This window comes from Arvicola amphibius, chromosome 8, assembly GCF_903992535.2.
Source record: "Arvicola amphibius chromosome 8, mArvAmp1.2, whole genome shotgun sequence".
Taxonomy (NCBI): Eukaryota; Metazoa; Chordata; class Mammalia; order Rodentia; family Cricetidae; genus Arvicola; species Arvicola amphibius.
In genome coordinates this window covers 72,836,602-72,856,164 of record NC_052054.1, presented here as the reverse complement: position 1 = coordinate 72,856,164, position 19,563 = coordinate 72,836,602, and the positions used below count along the sequence as shown (strand labels likewise).

The 19,563-nt window shown below is 49.5% G+C and overlaps 2 protein-coding genes across 3 annotated transcripts; one reads left to right on the top strand and one right to left on the bottom strand.

Moving 5' to 3' along the window:
* Positions 1 to 3,147: 3,147 nt before the first annotated feature.
* Positions 3,148 to 6,307, bottom strand: Snrpd2 (small nuclear ribonucleoprotein D2 polypeptide). Its single transcript, XM_038339680.1, has 3 exons — positions 6,172 to 6,307; positions 4,497 to 4,676; positions 3,148 to 3,425 (listed from the first exon to the last, which is right to left on the bottom strand). Coding segments are annotated over exons 1-3 (357 nt in total). The 5' UTR covers positions 6,174 to 6,307; the 3' UTR covers positions 3,148 to 3,250.
* Positions 6,308 to 6,823: 516 nt separating this feature from the next.
* On the top strand, positions 6,824 to 19,474 carry Qpctl (glutaminyl-peptide cyclotransferase like). Of its 2 annotated transcripts, XM_038340213.2 has the most exons (7): positions 6,824 to 7,055; positions 7,519 to 7,662; positions 8,894 to 9,175; positions 15,093 to 15,245; positions 15,357 to 15,456; positions 16,640 to 16,756; positions 18,156 to 19,474. In XM_038340213.2, the coding sequence occupies exons 1-7, from the start codon at positions 6,846 to 6,848 to the stop codon at positions 18,299 to 18,301; spliced, it is 1,152 nt and encodes a 383-aa protein (XP_038196141.1). In that variant the 5' UTR covers positions 6,824 to 6,845; the 3' UTR covers positions 18,302 to 19,474. The 2 variants fall into 2 exon arrangements, with proteins under 2 accessions (XP_038196141.1, XP_038196142.1); XM_038340214.2 differs by lacking the exon at positions 7,519 to 7,662.
* Positions 19,475 to 19,563: the final 89 nt, after the last annotated feature.

Here is a 19,563-nt window from a genome sequence, read left to right as displayed (position 1 = left end):
CTGGAAAGGCAGATGACCAGGGTATGCATGTGAGGTTGTCTGACACAGAGGATTAAGGTTCAACTGGAGCCACGTTCCCACTGTGCCCTTGATTGGAAACTGAGACACATGTACAAATTAAATCTGTGTGTGTGACCCTGCTGCTTCTCTAGAAAAGCAACACAAATAGCCGAGCTGGGAGAGGGCTTGGGACACCTGTAACCCCAAAACTTGGGAGGAGGGTGTGTTAAGGTCATTTTGATGGAAGCAAGTTGGACATCTGAACTATGGAGACCTTGTCTCACACAAACAGCAAAAGCAGCAGAAACCAGCCTAGTGCATTTCTTAGTTGGGCTACTGTATTATCTGTCGCTAAATTCCCGATTTGTCTGTACTGCTCCCTTTTCTGGGGCCTGTATGTTCAGGCTGCCCAGGACTCCAGTCACTGCCACACTGCTTGACTGGCCTGGTCCATCCCTTCTGGCTGGGGCAGTCCTTGCGGACCACCCCCATGGCCTACTCAGAAGCCATCAGAGGCAGAGGCGCAACTGTTTCAGAGCAGTCAGGGCTAAAGTGAGATCACATTCTTTCCCCAAAACTAATTTGTATACCTGTAATTCAACCGTCTAGGCAGTAGAGGCAGGAGCACTCTAAAGCCAGCCTAGGCTATGAACAAGACCTTGTCAAAAACAGAAAGGGCCAGGGGAGACGCTCAGTGGGTGAAGTGTTAGCCATGCAAGCCCAAGGACTGCAGCTTCGACTCCTAGCACCCACATATGTGGTAGTGACTGAGGAAGCTTCCCATGGGAGCCTGGGTTTCCATACATACAACTGTGTGCACACGGACCCATTCACATGTGAACACGCACACACACGCTCTGACCACAACATGCGATTTGGGCAGCCAGATGCCCAGGACTGATACCTTTGCTGTCTGAGAGGCAGGTTAGCAGTTTCCATGTCTGCTAAGTAGTGCTCAGAGCAATGGGGCAGGACTGGAGCTGAGCTGTGGCCTCAAGGCTTGATCCAACTGTGTTCCTGGGTGAAAGAACGAGGCTTCAGGGCAGCTGTGTGGACTGTGATTGCCCACCAGCTTGGCCACACGACTTATATTACTTTGTTTGTTTTGAGACAGGGTCTCTCAATTTAGTCCTGGGTGACAAGAACACTTGGGTGCAAAGGCCCAGCAGCCATACCCAGCTCCCTCTGCAGCTCTTTAGGTCACCATGCAGTGGTTGGCTGTCTCCTCCTGACACCATCGCCTGCTTCCTGTGCGAAGGAGGTTGTGGCGGTGATGGTGGGAGACCCCAGAAAGGCCAGCTGAGACACTAAGCGCCCTTTGTGGGTCTGGAGGCGCCAACCCCAGGTTCTCAGCACAAACTGGAAGGAGCCAAGTGGGGAGTGGTGCTCCTGGGGCAGAGCTCTCTCCTCGCTGGTCCTGCTTCTCCTCAGCCCTAGAGAGCGCCTTGAGGAGCATGGGAGATCAGGTGCCACCTTCACTGGCCAAAGCATCATGGGTGCCCTGATATCAGGTGGGAGAAGGTGGAGGGAAGCCCAGGCTAGCTCCTTTCCAAATGCACTTCCAACAGAGCCTTTCCTTTTTGAGATGGTCTCACTATGCCTGGCTCACCTGGAATTCACCTTGTAGAGCTCTGCTGGCCTTGAACTTGTAGCAATCCTCCTGTCTCAGCCTCTCAAGCTGTGAGGATCATAGGCATGCACCACCATGCCTGCCTTCATTTTAGTGTACTATTCTGTTTATTGGGCTGGTTTTTTTTTTTTTTTTTTTTTTTTTTTTTGAGGCATGGTCACACTGTAGTCCTGGTTGTCTTAGAATTATGCAGACCAAGTTGGCCTTGAACTCGCATAAGTCTCTGCCCCCTTCAAGAGCTGGTATTAAAGGCATACGCCACTATGATAGGTCATAAATATATTTTGTGTTTTGACAGGGTTCCTCTGTGTAGCTCTGGTGTCCTGGAACTCACTATGTAGACCAGGCTGGCCTTGAACTTAAGAGTTCTGCCTGCCTGTACCTCCAAAGTGCCGAGATTAAAGGCATGAGTCACCAACCCGACATAAAAATCTATTTTCTTTATATTAAATTGTTTTTTTTCTTTATTGACTTTTATTGATCTCTACATTTTTCTGTTCCCCTCCCCTTCAACCCTCTCCCAAGGTCCCCATGCTCCCAATTTACTCAGGAAATCTTGTCTTTTTCTACTTGCCATAAACATCTATTTTTAATCTATGTGTATTCATGTGCAGGTATCCAAGGAAGCCAGAAAGGGTGTTGGATCCCCAGGCCCTGTAGTTGTAGGCAGTTGCCAGGAGTGGGTGCTGAGCACTAAGTAACTCAGTAGTTACTGAGCCATCTTACCAGCCCCAGCTGCCTTCTTGATGCAGTGTGATTATTCTTTAGCTGGGTGACTCTGGGGCAGGTCAATGCCCTTTCTGAATGAACAAGCTCTGTAGCCTTGTGACACAGGCCTGTTATCCTAGCTGCTTGGAAGACTATGGCAGTAAGACTGCAACTTTAAGACCAGCCTGGGGGGCTGGAGAGATGGCTCAGTGGTTATGAGCACTGGCTGGTCTTCCAGAAGTCCCTGAGTTTGGTTCCCAGCAACCACATGGTGGCTCACTACCACCAATATAATGAGATCTGGTGCCCTCTTCTGTCCTGCAGGTATACATGCAGACACTATATACATAATAAATAAATTTAAAAAAAAAAAAGAGAAAGAAAGAAAGACAGACAGACAGACAGACAGATAGATCAGCCTGGGAAACTTCCTGAGAAGGTCCCTGTCTCAAAACAAAAAGTGAGTGGAAGAACTGGGGGAGATGGCTCTGTGGTTAAGAGCACTTGTTGTATAAAATGAGGACCTGAGTTCAAAACTGACACACACACCCACACACATTCCATAATCCTCTTAAAGAGCCACCCTTTCCCACTGCATTCCCTCCAAATTTACTAGAGAATCCCTCTGCCCACAATACATAAAAGATAAATTAAGGTCATTTCTGCTTAAACTGTCTCCTTCACAGATGGGGCAGAGATGTGCCTCACCTACTCGTGGGTTCTGTCCTAGTGCCCAGACCATGACAACCTGACTCTCTCTCACTCCCAGAGTCTACCCAGCTCACAAAACCCAAAGGCAGACAAGACCATTGAAAACAAAACAACAAAAAACACAGGGTTTTATTTCCATCCCATTGGGCAAGGCTCGGCAGGGTAGGGAGCAGGCTCTCATGGAAGAAAGAGGCCTCTACTCTACTTGCCGGCGATGAGCGGGTTCCGTAGCACCACGATGACTGAGTCCCCACGCAGGAACATCTTAGAGATGTAGCGGTCCTTGTTGACAGGCTTGGACTTCTTCTTGCCCTTGCCGCTCTTGGGGACCTCAGTCCACATCTCCTTCACATTCTCTAGCACCATGTTGCAGTGCCTGGTGGGGTAGGGACGGGGAAAAGGCTGGAGTGAGAGGAGGCATTCTTAGTGCCCACCTGTTTGTGTGATCCCTCCAGCAGCAGGCATCTAGGCTCCAGGGTGAGGACGGGCAGGCTGCCGGAGCCATCTCTGCCCATTCTTTTTTTGAGACAGGGTTTCTCTCTGTAGCCTTGTCTGTCCTGGAACTCCCTCTGTAAACCAAGCTGTCCTCGAATTCACAGAGATCCACCTGCCTGTCTCCTGAGTGCTGGGATTAAAGGAACATGCCACCACTGCCAGTGCTCAGCTTGTTCTTAACTGAGGCTTCGACAAAGGCCTTGACCCCTCTACACCTCAGTTTCCCCCTCTCTGAAATGAAGACAATCTATTTCACAGGGCTGATGTGAAGACTGATGAATGAATATAGCATTTCTGAAGCATCACTCTGGCAGAGTAAAGGCAACCAAAATGGCTGCACTTCTGCCATCAACTCTAAGGACTTAGGGAAGCAGCAGGAGAGAACAACTGTTCTCTCCACACCCAGAGGGTCCCAGGGCACAGGGGTTAGGCTCTCAACACGTGCACTCCAGGGCTGTGCCGTCCTGTCCTCATGGAGCAAGGTAGCCATGTGTTTACACTGGATCAGATATATATAACTGTAAACATATATCTCACTACCTTATACATAGTTTTATATATATAACTAAAGTAACGAACCAGGCAGGATGGTGTATCCCATGCCTATAATCCTAGCACATGGGATATACACAGAAGACAAATTTAAGTTGGGAAGTGGTTTATATCTTTAATCCCAAAACTCAGGAGGCAGATCTCTGAATTCAAGGCCAGGCTGGTCTACAGAGTAAGTTCCAGGACAGCCAGGAGTACACAGAGAAACCCTGTCTCAAATAACAATTAAGGGGGGGGGGGGAGAACATACCTATTTTCTGATTTATTTTTGATTGTTCAAGGCTGGCCTCTAACTCATGCTGAGATTGTTTGTCGCCATGTCCAGCTTACTGCCTTAATGCTGCTGGTATCACCTTTCCTTCAGGCTCCTCAGACCCGTCCTCCCTAAGCCAGCACTCACCTGTCAAAGGCCTTCACCCGCCCCAGGAGCTTCTTGTTGTTGCGACAGTTAATGAGCACTTGGGTGTTGTTCTTGACTGACTGCGTGAGCACCGAGAGGGGGCCTGTGTTGAATTCCTCCTCCTCCCGCTTCTGCAGCTCCTCTGGGGTCATCTCACTCTTGGGTTTATTGAGGAGACTCCTGAATGGAGAGCCCATGGGTGAGACGGATGACATTGGGAGCGTGAGCGATCAAAGCCACTGTCTAATGTCTCCTCAGCCTGGCCCCAAACACCCTCCCTGGCTCAGTCTTCTCTGGAGGTGAGAGAGACATTTCCAAGTTGGCCTGCTCCAGTTCATCACCCTCCAAACCTCTTCCACCTACTGTGTCCCTCACATCTTCACTGATGGCGGTGCCATTCAGTGGGCTCTCTAAGCTAAACCTCTGCTATTCAACTAATTTCTGTTGTGGGGACAGGATCTCATTATAGCTTGGGCTAGCCTTGAACTTGTTATGTAGCTAAGGATGACCTTCAATTCTCAGTTCTCCTGACTCCACCTCCCAAATTCTGAGATTACAGGGGTTCACTATCATGCCCGGCACTGGATTCTTTTCTCAACATCTTATAGTCAATCTACCCTCACATCTTGTTATCTGCCTCGACAACGTATCCAGAACCTGGCCATTTCTACCCATGGGCTCAACTTCCATCATCTCTCTCCAGGGACCCCCACAACATCTCACCGTGTAAGCCTGGCTGGCCTGGGACTTAGACTCTCCATCTCTGCCTCAAGAGTGCTGGGATTACAGGCCTGTGCCACTAGGCCCAGTTTGTGTGGCGCGGAGGGCTGAACCCAGTGCCCATAGTAGCCAAGTACTCTCTGTCCTATAACTCCAGCCCAAGTACTGCACTTTCAGGGTGTCCTTTTGAGATAGTTACTCAACTTCTTCATTCACACTCTTGATGATCTAGCACGCTGTACATACCTGTTCATTATGGTCTTCCTAACCCATTCCTTTTACAAGGCCCACTGAGATTTCTTTTTCTTTCTTCCCTTGGTGGCAAGGGCCTTTTACTCACCATGTATCTTAATCTATAAATAGGCTATATAACATCTGCTCAATGAATAAACACACCAAACCTCCTCAGTAGCTTGCTACTCTGACGGTCTCTCTCGATTAGGTCGAAAAGCCACCTGTCTGATCTCTAATTTATCCTGATTAAGTCCCTCACCATTATTGTTTTTTAGAGAGCCTTTCACTATTTTTAATAAAATTTCCTATAACTCCCGCCAAGTTCTTTATCCATAAGACCACTCCCATTTAAAATTACTATTACTTTTGGAAACGGTCTCGCTATGACGCCCAAGGCTGGCCACGAACTCACGACCTCCTGCCTCAGAATTAGCCTTGGATTCTAGGCATGTACCACCAGGCTCAGCTTTCCTCTTACAGTCATTTTCACAAGCCTCAGTACTTAGGAGAGTCCCACACCCGTTAGGGAACAAAGCTGTCCCCCTCCGGAACTCATGACCGCCCAAGGCCCCACGCCTGTTCTCAAACACCTCAAGAGAAAAGACACTACTTTTGTATGAGGAACTCTGCCCCCAGCTATGAGCACCCCACTTCAACCGTTAATCTGCTAAACTGTCCCCTTCCACATTCCAGACCCTGCCGAAGCCCAGCCCGGCCTCACATGGTAGAGGTTTCGCTTGCAGATCACTCCCGCCGCCAGCGCGTTGCTCAGGTCTCCGGAGTAGAGCGAGGGGAGGGCGGGACTTCCGCCTCCTCCGGATCACTTCCGTCGGCGCCTGCGCGATCCACATCAGCGGGGAAGGGCGTGCCCTGTCTTCATAGTAACCAATTTGCTGCGCTCCACCTTAGAAAATGCCTAGAGGAGCCGAAGCCATTGAGGAGCACAGTAGGGGTCTGCGCTCAAGACTAGGAGAGGAAAATAAAGGGGGACCTGAGTCGAGTCAGCTCCGGGTCCGACAGTCCAGGAGGAAGGGGCACGCAACGCCGTTTCCAAACACCCGCCGACTCTTTGCCTGGAGGGCGTGGTCTCTGGCGAACCAATCGACTCTTTGATTGAGCCACAGTTCCTTGATGTGTTTCTTGAGTGACACCGTAAGGGGCGTGGCCTCACGCACAGTCAGACGCAACTCATTGGCTATTTCTCTTTAATGGGGCAGGCCCTATGGTTTCCGCGCTGCCTTTTGGTTTGTACGACGTTTAGTCCAACCAATCGCAATCATCTGGAGGGACGACGCAGCACTCTCCTTTTTTTATTGGTTTTTGTAATCCACAAGGGGCGGATCTTGGCCTAAACTCAAACTACAGCTCAGGGATTGGTTTCAGGGCAAAGCTGCCATGAGTCTCGGGAGCCGCGGGCGGCCCCGACAGCGACCCGGGGATCGGGGCCTCATGCAGCCGCCCTCTCTTTCCAAGCGCCGCCTGCTACCGCGAGTGCGGCTCCTGCCTCTGCTGCTGTTGGCGCTGGCCCTGGGCTTGGCTTTCTACATCGTCTGGAACGGCTGGCACCCTGGGGTTCAGGAGCTGTCACGGAGCCGGGATCTGCGGGTGAGGTCTGGCTGGGGCCCGGACACCGTCGTTCCTCCATTTCCTTTCGTATAGACTCTCAGGTTGGCGTGGCTGTATGGCCCTTGCCTCTGCTGCCATCTCTTTTTCCATCATTTGAGCGCATGTCCCTTTCCAACAGACTAAGGCTCCAGGCTTGTTTTGTAATAGCACTTTCTGAATATGAAGGGTCAGCATAGCAACACTGGTAGTTCTGAGTTCTACGCCCCAAGCCATCTATTTAGAAGAGTCCCCATCACCCGGTTTTCGTTTTTCCGTCAGAACTGCAGTAAGATGAACCAGATTTGTTTTGAAGACTTTTTCCTAATCTAGGGATTATCTATCCTTCAAGTCTTTGATGCATCGCCAAGAAGAGTCAGGGATTCTAGGGGGCAACGTCGCCCCGGAAAGGGTGGGAATGGGGTTGTCATCATTTTTCTTATCCCCATCCCATTTCCCTACCAAGGCTGCGCTGATTGGAAGCCTTCCAGAAGCCAAGCTGCGGAGGGTGGTAGGGCAGCTGGATCCGCAGCGTCTCTGGGGAACTTTCCTGCGTCCTCTTTTGGTTGTGCGGCCCCCGGGTAGTCCTGGCAATCTCCAAGTGAGAAAGGTAAAGGGTCTTACTTCCAATCCCTAAACTCCTTTCCCCAACCTGCCAGGAAATGGAACTCAGGCATCTAAGATCCCGGAACAGCCAGGAGGCAGTTCCCAAACTATACAACTCCCTCCCACCAAACGCTTACTTTATATTAGGCACAGCAATGTATTGTCTAGTGAGGTCGGAAGTAATATGCTCTCCGCTATACAAATGGGGAAATTGAGGCCCAGGGGATATTCCATTGAAGTTAGAATTCAAGATTGGCTTCAGTGTGGGTGGTGTAGCATTGTTTTAGATATTGTATTTAGGATCCACCTTAGTTGGCATAGTTTTCTTAACCTCTCTGGGACTCAGTTTCCTCATCTGCAGAATGGGGACATTCGCTTACACTGTTGACTTCATAGGGATCCTAGAACAGACTTGGCACATAGTGAAAGCTTTTTTAAGAGGAAGTCAGAGCATGTCTCAACAGGAGAGCACTTGCTCAGAATTCACCAGTGTCGGTGGGGGTGTGGCTCAATTGGTAGAGGACTGCCCTAGTATCCACCAGTGTAGGGCTGTGTAAGCAGCATGCCATGCAGGAAATCCTGGGTCCATCCTCAGCACCATGGAGAGAGGCAGACAGACCCAGAGGGAGAGGGTGGAAGTGAATTAGTTGAGGCCACCCTAGATGTGATTTTGGAAGAATCAACATGAAGAGAGAGGGAGGGAGAGGGAGAGAGAGAGGGAGAGGAACTGGTTGTAGTGATGGCCTGGGTCTGTAATCATTCCAGGAAGCAGAAGCATGATCTGGGGTTCTAGACCAGCCTCAGCTACACAGCAAGTATGTAGCCTGGACTACATAGTGAGCCATAAATTTTGTTAGTAGCTGGGTGGTGGTGGTGCACACCTTTAATTCCAGTACTTGGCAGGCAGAGATAGGTGGATCTCTGTGAGTTCGAGGCCAGCCTGGAGTATAACGTGAGTTCCAGGACAGGCTCCAAAGCTACACAGCTACACAGAGAAACTCTGTCTCAGAAAACCGAAAGAAAAAAAAGCAAAGAAAAAGGGGGGGGGGGAAGGTGTGGTTATCCCACATCTGGCACACAGTTGTTCCTCAGCAAAAGCATTTGTTAAGGGAAACTTAATCGAAAGTGGGACTTTCTAGACACCCAGACTGCTCTGCGTGGCTCCAGTCACAAGACCCTTCTCCCCACCTCCTCCCCAGTCCCTGTCCACCCTCCTACCTCTCTCTTGCCACTAGTTCCTGGAGGCCACGTTGCGATCCCTGTCAGCAGGCTGGCATGTGGAACTGGACCCTTTCACAGCTTCAACACCCTTGGGGCCATTGGAATTCGGGAATGTGGTGGCCACGCTTGACCCAGGAGCTGCCCGTCACCTCACCCTTGCCTGCCATTATGACTCTAAGTTCTTCCCTCCTGGATTGCCCCCCTTTGTGGGGGCCACAGATTCAGCTGTTCCCTGTGCCCTGCTTCTGGAGCTAGTCCAGGCCTTCGATGTGATGCTGAGCAGAGCCAAGCAGCAGGTGAGAGTGGGGGAGGGTTGCCTGTCCCTAGCCCACATCCTCACTTGCTTCTGTCATTTTATCTGAGATAGGGTTTCATTAGAATGGAGCCCAAGCTAGCCTTGAACTCAGCCATTCTTCTGCATCACCCTTCCAAGCAGTGGGGTGGCAGTGGCCACATACCCCACTGTCACCCTTGTTTTCTCCAGCCCCACTGATATCTTTGTTTTCTAACACCTGAACTGAGACACAAGGATTCCCATCCCCACCAGATCTCACGTAGGCCACACTAGCATCGAACTCAATAATGAACTTGAATTTCTGATCCTCTTGCCTCCACCTCCTGAGTGCTGGCATTACAGCCATACATGCATGGCCTAGTTGGGGTTTCTATTGCTGTGAAGAGACACCAGGATTACGGCAACTCTTTTTTTTTCTTTTAAACTTTAACTTTTATTTCATGTGCATTGGTATAATGATGTCAGATTCTCTTGAATTGGAGCTACGGACAGCTGCAAGCTGCCATGTGGGTGCTGGGAATTGAACCTGGGTCCTCTGGAGGAGCAGTCAGTGTTTTTAACCACTGAGCCATCTCACCAGCCCCACAGTAACTCTTATAAAGGAAAACATTTAATTGGGGCTGGCTTACAGTTCAGAGGTTTAGTCCATTATCATCATGGCAGGTGACATGGTGGCATGCACGTAGACAGGCACTGGGGAAGGAGCTGAGAGTTCTATATCTTGATCTGCAGGCAACAGGAAGTGAACTGTATACTACAGTGAGTGTAGCTGGAGCATAGGAGACCTCAAAGCCCACTCCCACAGTGACACACTTCTTCCAGCAAGGCCATACCTATCCCAACAAAGCCACACCTCCACTCCCCATGGGGCCATTTTCTTTCAAACCACCGTATTCCTCCCCACCCCCCCAGGCACCAGGACTGGGGCATTGCTATGCTAGGTCTGACTCTTTTGAGGGGACTTTGGGTTAGGAAAGCAGTGGAATGCTTTATGCACCGCTTAATTAGCCAGACTAGTAGGAGCATGGAAGACAGGGGTGCTGAGTGTGTTTTGGTGAACTGTGGGGCCTGGCTCAGGAGCTCCAGAGGAGACTATAACACACGCCTGCAGATTGTTCTTGTGATGTGTTGGTGAAGAATGTGGCTGCTTTTTGACCTTGTCCAAAGAGTTTGCCTGAGGCTAAAGTGAAAAGTTTTAGATTAATTCCACTGGCAGAGGAAATCTTAAAACAGCCCAGTATAGATTCTGTTGTGTGGTTACTCGTGTTGACTCTTAGGAAGATTTATAATGAAAAGGAGCAAGCTGAGCAAGTAAAAATACAAAAGTACAGATTGAGGAGAAAGGGGGGGACCAGGAAATGGAATGGAACTAATTCCTGTATCCGAGGAGCTAAACAGATTAAGAAATACAATAAAGGGAGGGATGTGGTTTGGTACCTTTTCTCAGTGAGGCATTCTCATCTTGCTCTGCATCTGGCTGGTAATTGTCTCTACCTTTCCTTATCCCTGAATTCTCCTAGTCTGGTTGCCCTGCCTATACGCCTGCCTGACTACTGGCCAATAAGTGTTTTATTAAACTAATACAAGTGACAAATTTTTACAGTGTACAAAAGCATTATCCCACAGCAGGAGTGGGGACCTCAGGGAAAAATGCCACCCGGTTAAGTTTCCAACTTGTGAGACGGAATTAAAGAACAGTTTAGGTGTCCAGGCATGATTGTGCACACCTTTAATCCCAGCACTCTGGAGACAGAGGCAGGCAGATCTCTGAGTTTGAGGTGTCCAGGCATGATTGTGCACACCTTTAATCCCAGCACTCTGGAGACAGAGGCAGGCAGATCTCTGAGTTTGAGGTGTCCAGGCATGATTGTGCACATCTTTAATCCCAGCACTCTGGAGACAGAGGCAGGCGGATCTCTGAGTTTGAGGTGTCCAGGCATGATTGCACACACCTTTAATCCCAGCACTCTGGAGACAGAGGCAGGCAGATCTCTGAGTTTGAGGTGTCCAGGCATGATTGCACACACCTTTAATCCCAGCACTCTGGAGACAGAGGCAGGCGGATCTCTGAGTTTGAGGTGTCCAGGCATGATTGTGCACACCTTTAATCCCAGCACTCTGGAGACAGAGGCAGGCGGATCTCTGAGTTTGAGGTGTCCAGGCATGATTGTACACACCTTTAATCCCAGCACTCTGGAGACAGAGGCAGGCGGATCTCTGAGTTTGAGGTGTCCAGGCATGATTGTACACACCTTTAATCCCAGCACTCTGGAGACAGAGGCAGGCGGATCTCTGAGTTTGAGGTGTCCAGGCATGATTGTACACACCTTTAATCCCAGCACTCTGGAGACAGAGGCAGGCGGATCTCTGAGTTTGAGGTGTCCAGGCATGATTGTACACACCTTTAATCCCAGCACTCTGGAGACAGAGGCAGGCGGATCTCTGAGTTTGAGGTGTCCAGGCATGATTGCACACACCTTTAATCCCAGCACTCTGGAGACAGAGGCAGGCAGATCTCTGAGTTTGAGGTGTCCAGGCATGATTGTACACACCTTTAATCCCAGCACTCTGGAGACAGAGGCAGGCAGATCTCTGAGTTTGAGGTGTCCAGGCATGATTGCACACACCTTTAATCCCAGCACTCTGGAGACAGAGGCAGGCAGATCTCTGAGTTTGAGGTGTCCAGGCATGATTGTACACACCTTTAATCCCAGCACTCTGGAGACAGAGGCAGGCAGATCTCTGAGTTTGAGGTCAGCCTGGTCTACAGAGTAAGCTTCAGGACAGCCAAGCTTAGGCAGTGAAGGAAATCATTGAAAACAGAAAGCTGGTGAAGATGTAATTGAACAAGAGGGCCATGTTTCAGCCCCAGTAAGCAGCAGAACTTGGCAGCTTTAGCCACATGGTTCTGGCTTTAGAGTCAAGGATAGAAGAAAAGTGTTAGGGAGCTTTCCTTTGGGGCCAAGGAAAGCTGCTGAGGCCAGGCATGGGGCAGGGATGTCCCTGCATGGACGCCTAGAGAGGCCATTGTGTGAAGCTGTGAAATTAAAGCCTGATTGCCTTGGAGATCCCAACATGTTGGAGATGCCAGAGCTGCGGGATAGCTGCCAAGGGGAGCTGCTAACAGAGAGTAGAACCAGCCCAGGAGAAAGAAGTGTGGTACAGTCAACAAAGCTGAAAGGGTTGGAGCTCTGAAGAGTGCTATGATATCTGACATGGTGATGCAGAGTTTGGAGCTTGCCCAGTTGGATTTTGGTCTTGCTTTGGTCCAGTATTTCTTCCCTATATTCCCTTTCCTATGTTTTAGAATGGTAATGTATATCCTGTGCCGTTATATGTTGGAAGTATGTGATCTGCTTTTTGATTTTGATTTTACAAAGGATTACAGTTAAGAGATTGCATGAATCTCAGAAGAGACTTTGAGCTTTAGATTTTTAAAAAATATTTATTTATTTATTTATTATGTATACAATATTCTGTTTGTGTGTATTCCTGCAGGCCAGAAGAGGGCACCAGACCTCATTACAGATGGTTGTGAGCCACCATGTGGTTGCCAGGAATTGAACTCAGGATCTTTGGAAGAGCAGGCAATGCTCTTAACCGCTGAGCCATCTCTCCAGCCCTGAGCTTTAGATTTTTAAATACGTTTGAGACTATTATAATACGGACTTTTGAAATTGGACTGAATGCATTTTTGCAATATGATTATGGCTACAAGCCTTTAGGGGTCAAGGAATGGAATGTGGTGGTTTGAAAGAAAATGGTCCCCCAAGAGCGGCAGTATTAGGTGTGATTTTGGAGTAGGTATGACATTGTTGGAGGAAGTGTGTCACTGTGGATGTGGGCTTTGAGGTTTACTATACTCAGGATCCTCCCAGTGTGACAGTTACTTCTGCTGCCTGCCGATCAACATGTAGATCTCTCAGCTCCTTCTCCAGTACCATGTCCGCCTGCACACCACCATGTTTCTCACCATGATAATAATGAACTTAACCTCTGAACTGTAAGCCAGCCTAAATGAAACGTTTTTCCTTTATAAGAGTTGCCGTGGACATGGTGTCTCTTCACAGCAATAGAAATTCTAACTAAGACAATGCAACAATGTACCACCATGTCTTCTTTATGCTGAACCCAGGTCTTCATGGATGCTCAGTAAGTCCTCTGTCGACTGAGCTACAACCCCAGCCTCCCACAGGGATCTTTCTATGTCCTAAATGGCAAATCCTGCCCCTCTGTGTCCAGAAATCCCCCCATGGCTCCCATCACATTCTAACTATAAGCAGAGTCCTGAGGGGTCCACAGGATGCATGCTGTTGCCCCCTCCCCCTTCCTAACTCTAAGCAGAGTCCTGAAGGGTCCATGGGATGCATGCTGTTGCCCTCCCCGCCACCTCCCCTCTTGTGGCTCCCATCCCTCCCTAACTCTAAGCAGAGTCCTGAGGGGTCCATGGGATGCATGCTGTTGCCCTCCCCGCCACCTCCCCTCCTGCGGCCCCCACCCCTCCCTAACTCTAAGCAGAGCCCACCCAACGCACTTTGTTGGTCTAGTAGTTTTGTCTCTTCATCACTCCACTGTAGCCACACCCCTTTCTGTGCCCCTCCAATCCACAGGCTTCGTTTTTACCTCATTAGCATTTGCTGTTTGCCCTGCACAGATCGTGTTTTTCTCAGATAAACCCCCTCCCAGGGCTCTCCAACAGTCTTTTTTGATTTTTACAAAAAAAAACCTTTCAGACTACCTCCAAATATCTTCCTGTCATGGCCCATTCCTTATGGCACTGACGACCCATTTTCTATAGTCACAGCGCTTTCCATGACTGTATGGACCTGGCTTCTTCCTGATGTCTCCCTGAGTCAGAGTCAGGTCAGGCATCAGTAGGCTCTGTGGAATGAATGAAAGCACAAACTTTATTATATTTCTCTCTCCCTCAAAGTCTTTCTCTGGCTCCCCAGTATTCCTGTGATATAACAAAGCCAGAAATATGTGGATCTTGCTAACTTTTCTGGTCTCCTGTCAAACCCCTCTGACCCCAGCTCTGGTCCAGGCTGTCCCCTTGCCTGAGAACACTGGCCCCTCTTTGCCCTGCCAACTCTCACCTACTCACCCTCAGTGCAAACATCCCTGCCTGATAGACCCAGTGGCCCCTCTAAACCAGATCACCCTGCAGCCAGCCTCCTAGGCCCTCAGAAACTAGATCTTGGAAGCATTTGTCCCAGTCCCAATCTTGCTTCATTGTACAGTTATTCCCTTGTGGGTGGGTCTGTCTGTCTAGCTCAACTGGGCTTACGTAATAACAACAAGAGCTGATTCATTCACTTCTTACAGACCTGGATTCAAATGTGATCCTGTGAATAGGACTATTACCACCATTCATAGATGAAGAACTTGAGCTAACCCTAGTGGCACAGGCCTGTAATCCCAGCTCCTCCAGACATGGAGGCCCGAGGAGCAGAAGTTCAAGGCCAGCTAGAGCTACAGAGTGATCTCAAGGGTAGCCTGGGCAATTTGGTGAAACTCTGTTTTAAAAAGTAATGAGAGGGCTGGGGGTGTAGCTTAGTGGTACAGTGCATCTCCAGCAAATGGGCATCCCTAGAGCCATTCCCTAGCAGCGCAAAAAAACAAACAAAAACCAGCCATTATGCTGCACACCTGTAATCCCAGATAGGGAATCAGGAGGGATGCACGTTTCAGGCCAGCTTGGGCTATATTGGACTATCTCAAAACCAAACAAAGCTACCATATCTAACAACCACTTAAAAGCATGGATTTGAACCCTCTTGACTCAACTTGTGAATTCTGTCACCACACTGCATAAACGAGAACACTTGATTTGTCCCTTCCCAGCTGTGCAAATAGGCAGGTCATGTGGGTGGACCAATGCCAAGGGTTGGCACTGATTTGGTTGCTTGTTTCCACAGGCAGCACCGGTGACCCTACAGCTGCTCTTCTTGGATGGGGAGGAGGCGCTGAAGGAGTGGGGACCACGGGACTCCCTTTATGGCTCCCGGCACTTAGCTCAGATCATGGAGTCTATCCCACACAGCCCTGGCCCCACTAGGATCCAGGCTATTGTAAGATCCATTCCTCTGGGCTCTGGAGGAGGAGATAGGGAGTGGGGGAGGAGGGTAGGGTCAGTAGCAGGACAGACTCAGCAGCCTCCAGTCCTGGACTCCTTCCCCCAGGAACTCTTTGTCCTTCTTGATCTTCTGGGAGCACCCAGCCCAATCTTCTTCAGTCACTTCCCCCGCACAGCCCGCTGGTTCCAACGACTAAGGAGCATTGGTAAGGAGGGTAGGCCAAGGCCGGGGTAGGCCAAGCACCTGTCCTCTGTGTACTCATTCAGTCTTCCCTCCCTAGCCCTGGGCTGAGAAACTAGGGCAGAAACAAACTCATCTATGAAAGTCGAGTGTAGTGACTGTGGCTGTAGAACTCGTGTGTGAGACTGTGAGACTAGCCTGGTTTCAAACCCTGGGTCTGCCTGGGCAAGACACTTCATCTCTCGATCCTCCTGCCTCTGCCCCCCTCCCCCCCCGCCCGTGCTAGGATTAAAGGTATGCGCACCACTGCCCGGTAAGCCTCTATTTCTTAGATATAAAATAAGTATGGTGATAATGCTAACAAGCATAGTGGTGAACTGGTCCTCATGGTGGTGCATGCTTGAAATCTCAACACTCAGGAAGCTGAGGCAAGGAGACTGCAAGTTGAAGGCTATCCTGGGCTATATAGTGAGTTCCATGTTAGAAGAAGCTGCCTGGTGGTGTCCACCTGTATCCAAGCACTTGGAAGGCTGGGGCAAGAGGATTGTGAATTCTAGGCAAGTCTGTATCAGCCTATATTGGTGGTGCATGCAGCACTTGGGAGGTAGCTGTAGGGCAGGAGGATAAAGGATCATCCTCAGCTGCACACAGAGTTTGAGGCCAACACACAGGTACGTGAAAGCCTCTCTCTACAAAAATATCAAAATGAATAAATAATTAAAAAACTAGGGACATTGGGGTCAGCAACATGGCTCAATGGGTAAAGGCGCTTGCCTCAAAAGCTGCATCCAGAATCAATTCCCAGAACCCATGTAAAGGTGGAGGGAGAAAACTGACTCCACAAAGTTGTCCTCTGACCTCCACACATACACCCTCCCAATCACACATAGACAAAGAAGAAATGAAGAAATAGAGGCACCTACTTCCGAGACAGAAGGAATAAATGAGACTAGGAGTAGGAAATTGCCATGAAAAAAAACATGGTGTTGGAGAGATGGCTCACCAATTAACAGCCTGTGCCTATCCAGAGGACCTGGGTCCCAGCACCCACATGGGAGCTCCCAAGTATAACTCCAGTTCTAGAGGATCTGATGACCTCTTTGGCCTCCAGAGGCACTGCATGCATGTGGTGCACACATACATACACTGGTTTTGGGGTGTTATCTCTGACTGCTGACTACTCTTGCTCTCCAATCCTGCCTCTCCAGAGAAGCGCCTTCACCGTCTGAACCTGCTGCAGTCTCATCCACAGGAAGTGATGTACTTCCAACCAGGAGAGCCCCCTGGCCCTGTGGAAGATGACCACATCCCCTTCCTCCGCAGAGGTACTTGCTGGGGCCAGGGCTACAAGGAAGCCTCCTCCCCAGGGCTAGGGCCTGCTGGCAAGTGCTCAGCCTTGATTTCTTCATCTGTAAAGTGGGGAGAATGGGGGCATCAAATATGCAAATACATGTCAAGGTTTGACTCAGAGCTGAGCCCAGTGCACAGCAAGCCACCGTGCTGCCTCTTGCATTATTCCATTTCTTCACTGATTCCTTCAGTGAGTGCTTCTACGGGTGGGTGTGGGAGGAACTGGGTGTCCAATGGGCCCCAGTTCACCTGTTTCTGTGCTTACACAGGGAAACATCCAAAGAGCAGGATCCCAATGAAATACAGGAGAGGTTCGCTGGGTGGTGGCGCATGCCTTTAATCCTGTGCTCAGGAGGCAGAGGCAGGCGAATCTCTATGAGTTTGAGGCCAGCCTGGTCTACAGAACTAGCTCCAGGACAGTCAGATATACATAGAGAAACCCCGTTTCAAGGAACAAGCCATCACCTCAGAGATGGCTCAGTGGTTAAGAGCACTGGCTGCTCTTCCAGAGGTCCTGGGTTCAATTCCCAGCACCCTGTCCATAGCTCACAACTGTCTGTAACTCCTGCTTAGGGATTCCAGCACCTTCACATAGACATGCATGCAGGCAAATCACCAATTAAAATACAAATAAATAATTAAAGCAACAACAACAAAAACCAAAATCAACCAAACAAAAAAGAAATAAAGACAGGGCCTCACTAGGAAGCTGGCTGTCCTGGAACTCGCTCTGTAGACCGGGCTGACCTTGAACTCACAGAGACCCACCTGCTTCTGCCTCCCAAGTGCTGAGATTAAAGGTGTGCACCACCACGCCTGGCTCTAATTATTTTCTTAAACAATACATATCCTCTCTCACATTTCAAATCATTCTTCGGGACTTGAGGATGTAATTTAGGGGTGGAACACTTGCTTAGCATGCCCAAGGTTGAGGGTTGAGAAGTTTTTTGTTTTTTCAAGACAAGGTTTCTCATAGCTTTGGAGTCTGTCCTGGAACTAGCTCTTGTAGACAAGGCCTGCCTCTCCCTCCCAAGTGCTGGGATTAAAGGCATACTGCCCAGCAGGTTGAGAGGTTTATTTTATCCATCTAGATATTTATCTATCTATCTCTATTTATTTGGTTTTTCGAGACAGGGTTTCTCTGTAACTTTGGAGCCTGTCCTGGAACTAGCTCTTGTAGACCAGGCTGGTCTTGAACTCACAGAGATCCGCCTGCTTCTGCCTTCCAAGCGCTGGGATTAAAGGCGTGTGCCACCTGGCTGGTTGAGAGGTTTTAAAGGGCTAGCCCTGACTATCTTTCGTGTCTGTGGGTTGAGGGGGATGCTGTAGCAGCTGTGGGTTGTAGCTGGTGGCTAAATCTCCTGTCCCCTCCAGGGGTCCCTGTGCTCCACCTCATCGCCACGCCCTTCCCTGCTGTGTGGCACACACCTGCTGACACCGAGGCCAACCTTCACCCGCCCACTGTGCACAACCTGAGTCGCATCCTCGCCGTGTTCCTGGCTGAGTACCTGGGACTCTAGCCTGCAGACCGATACCTTGGAAGGATCTTACACCGAGCTGGGGACATGACAGGGGCACCTTGAGCAGTGCAGGGTAGCCAGGCTCACCTCAGGTGTCTGCTACAACCATCTCAAGTCACTGCATTTCAAGGACATGCTAGGAACACTGAGGGTATGAGACAGTCAAAGGAACAGTTTTGGCTTCTGTCCTGAAGTAAATGGACTTGTCTGGAAGTTCCCAGGGACCAAATAATGTGTCATGGGCTGGCACCTGGACCAGCACCACCAACCAAATGAATCCTGTGTGGCTAATGTTTTGTCAATTCATTTGTCAGAATGGCAGCCTTGCTACTGCATGGACCCAGTTCTGTTCTCTCATATGGGCATGGGCCTGAGGACAGCAATGAAGACTCATGGGACTGAGCTTAGTGCTCCACGTTCTGCTTGGCCCAGGGGTTAAGGGGGAAGAAATGAGTTTCCTCACTCAGAAGGTGAGATCTCCTGGCTTAGAGAATGAAGTGGTTCTTAAAGTATCTCACAGTGGAACCCCTTTATGAGGAGGTATTTCAAATGAAGTTGCCTCAGATGATATTTTGGGAATACTGAGTTTGAGATTGGGAGTGGATTGAACAGACTACACCCCTTAAATTCAGTCAACCCCAGAGCACCGTTTCCTTTTGTAGAACAAGCTTGCCATGAAGGCACAACAGATCAATAGATCCACCTGCCTCCACCTCCACTGGGATTAAAAGTACAAGTCACCATACCCAGCACTATTTTTAAGAAAAGGTCTAACTGTATAGCCCTGAATTCCCTGGAACTGTGCAGTCTAGGATGGCCAAAAACTCACAACCCTCCTACCCAATACTGAGTGCTAGTATAACAGGTTTGTTTCTTCCTCACCCTAGCCATTCAAGAGTGGTTTCTCAAGTCCATGTAAATAAACAGGCTTCCAAGATCCACCCCAAACCCAATGAACCAGGCAGGACCAATCGGAGGGGCTGGGACAAAAATAACAACAGAGTGTGTGTCTTGGAGTTCACTCACCTTTAATCTCACCACTCGGGAGGCAGAGACAGCTGGACCTCTGAGTTCAAGGCCAGCCTTATCTACAGAAAAACCCTATCTCAACAAACCACCCAAACCCAAAATACAGAAAAGGAATAAACATTTGTGGGAGTCTCATCAACTGTATTTAGAGCACCTTATCATTAAGGCCAGTTTGGTGAATGCAGAGTTAATTGCTTAGCAAACGTGCCTGAGAAAAACTAGATGGTGGGAAC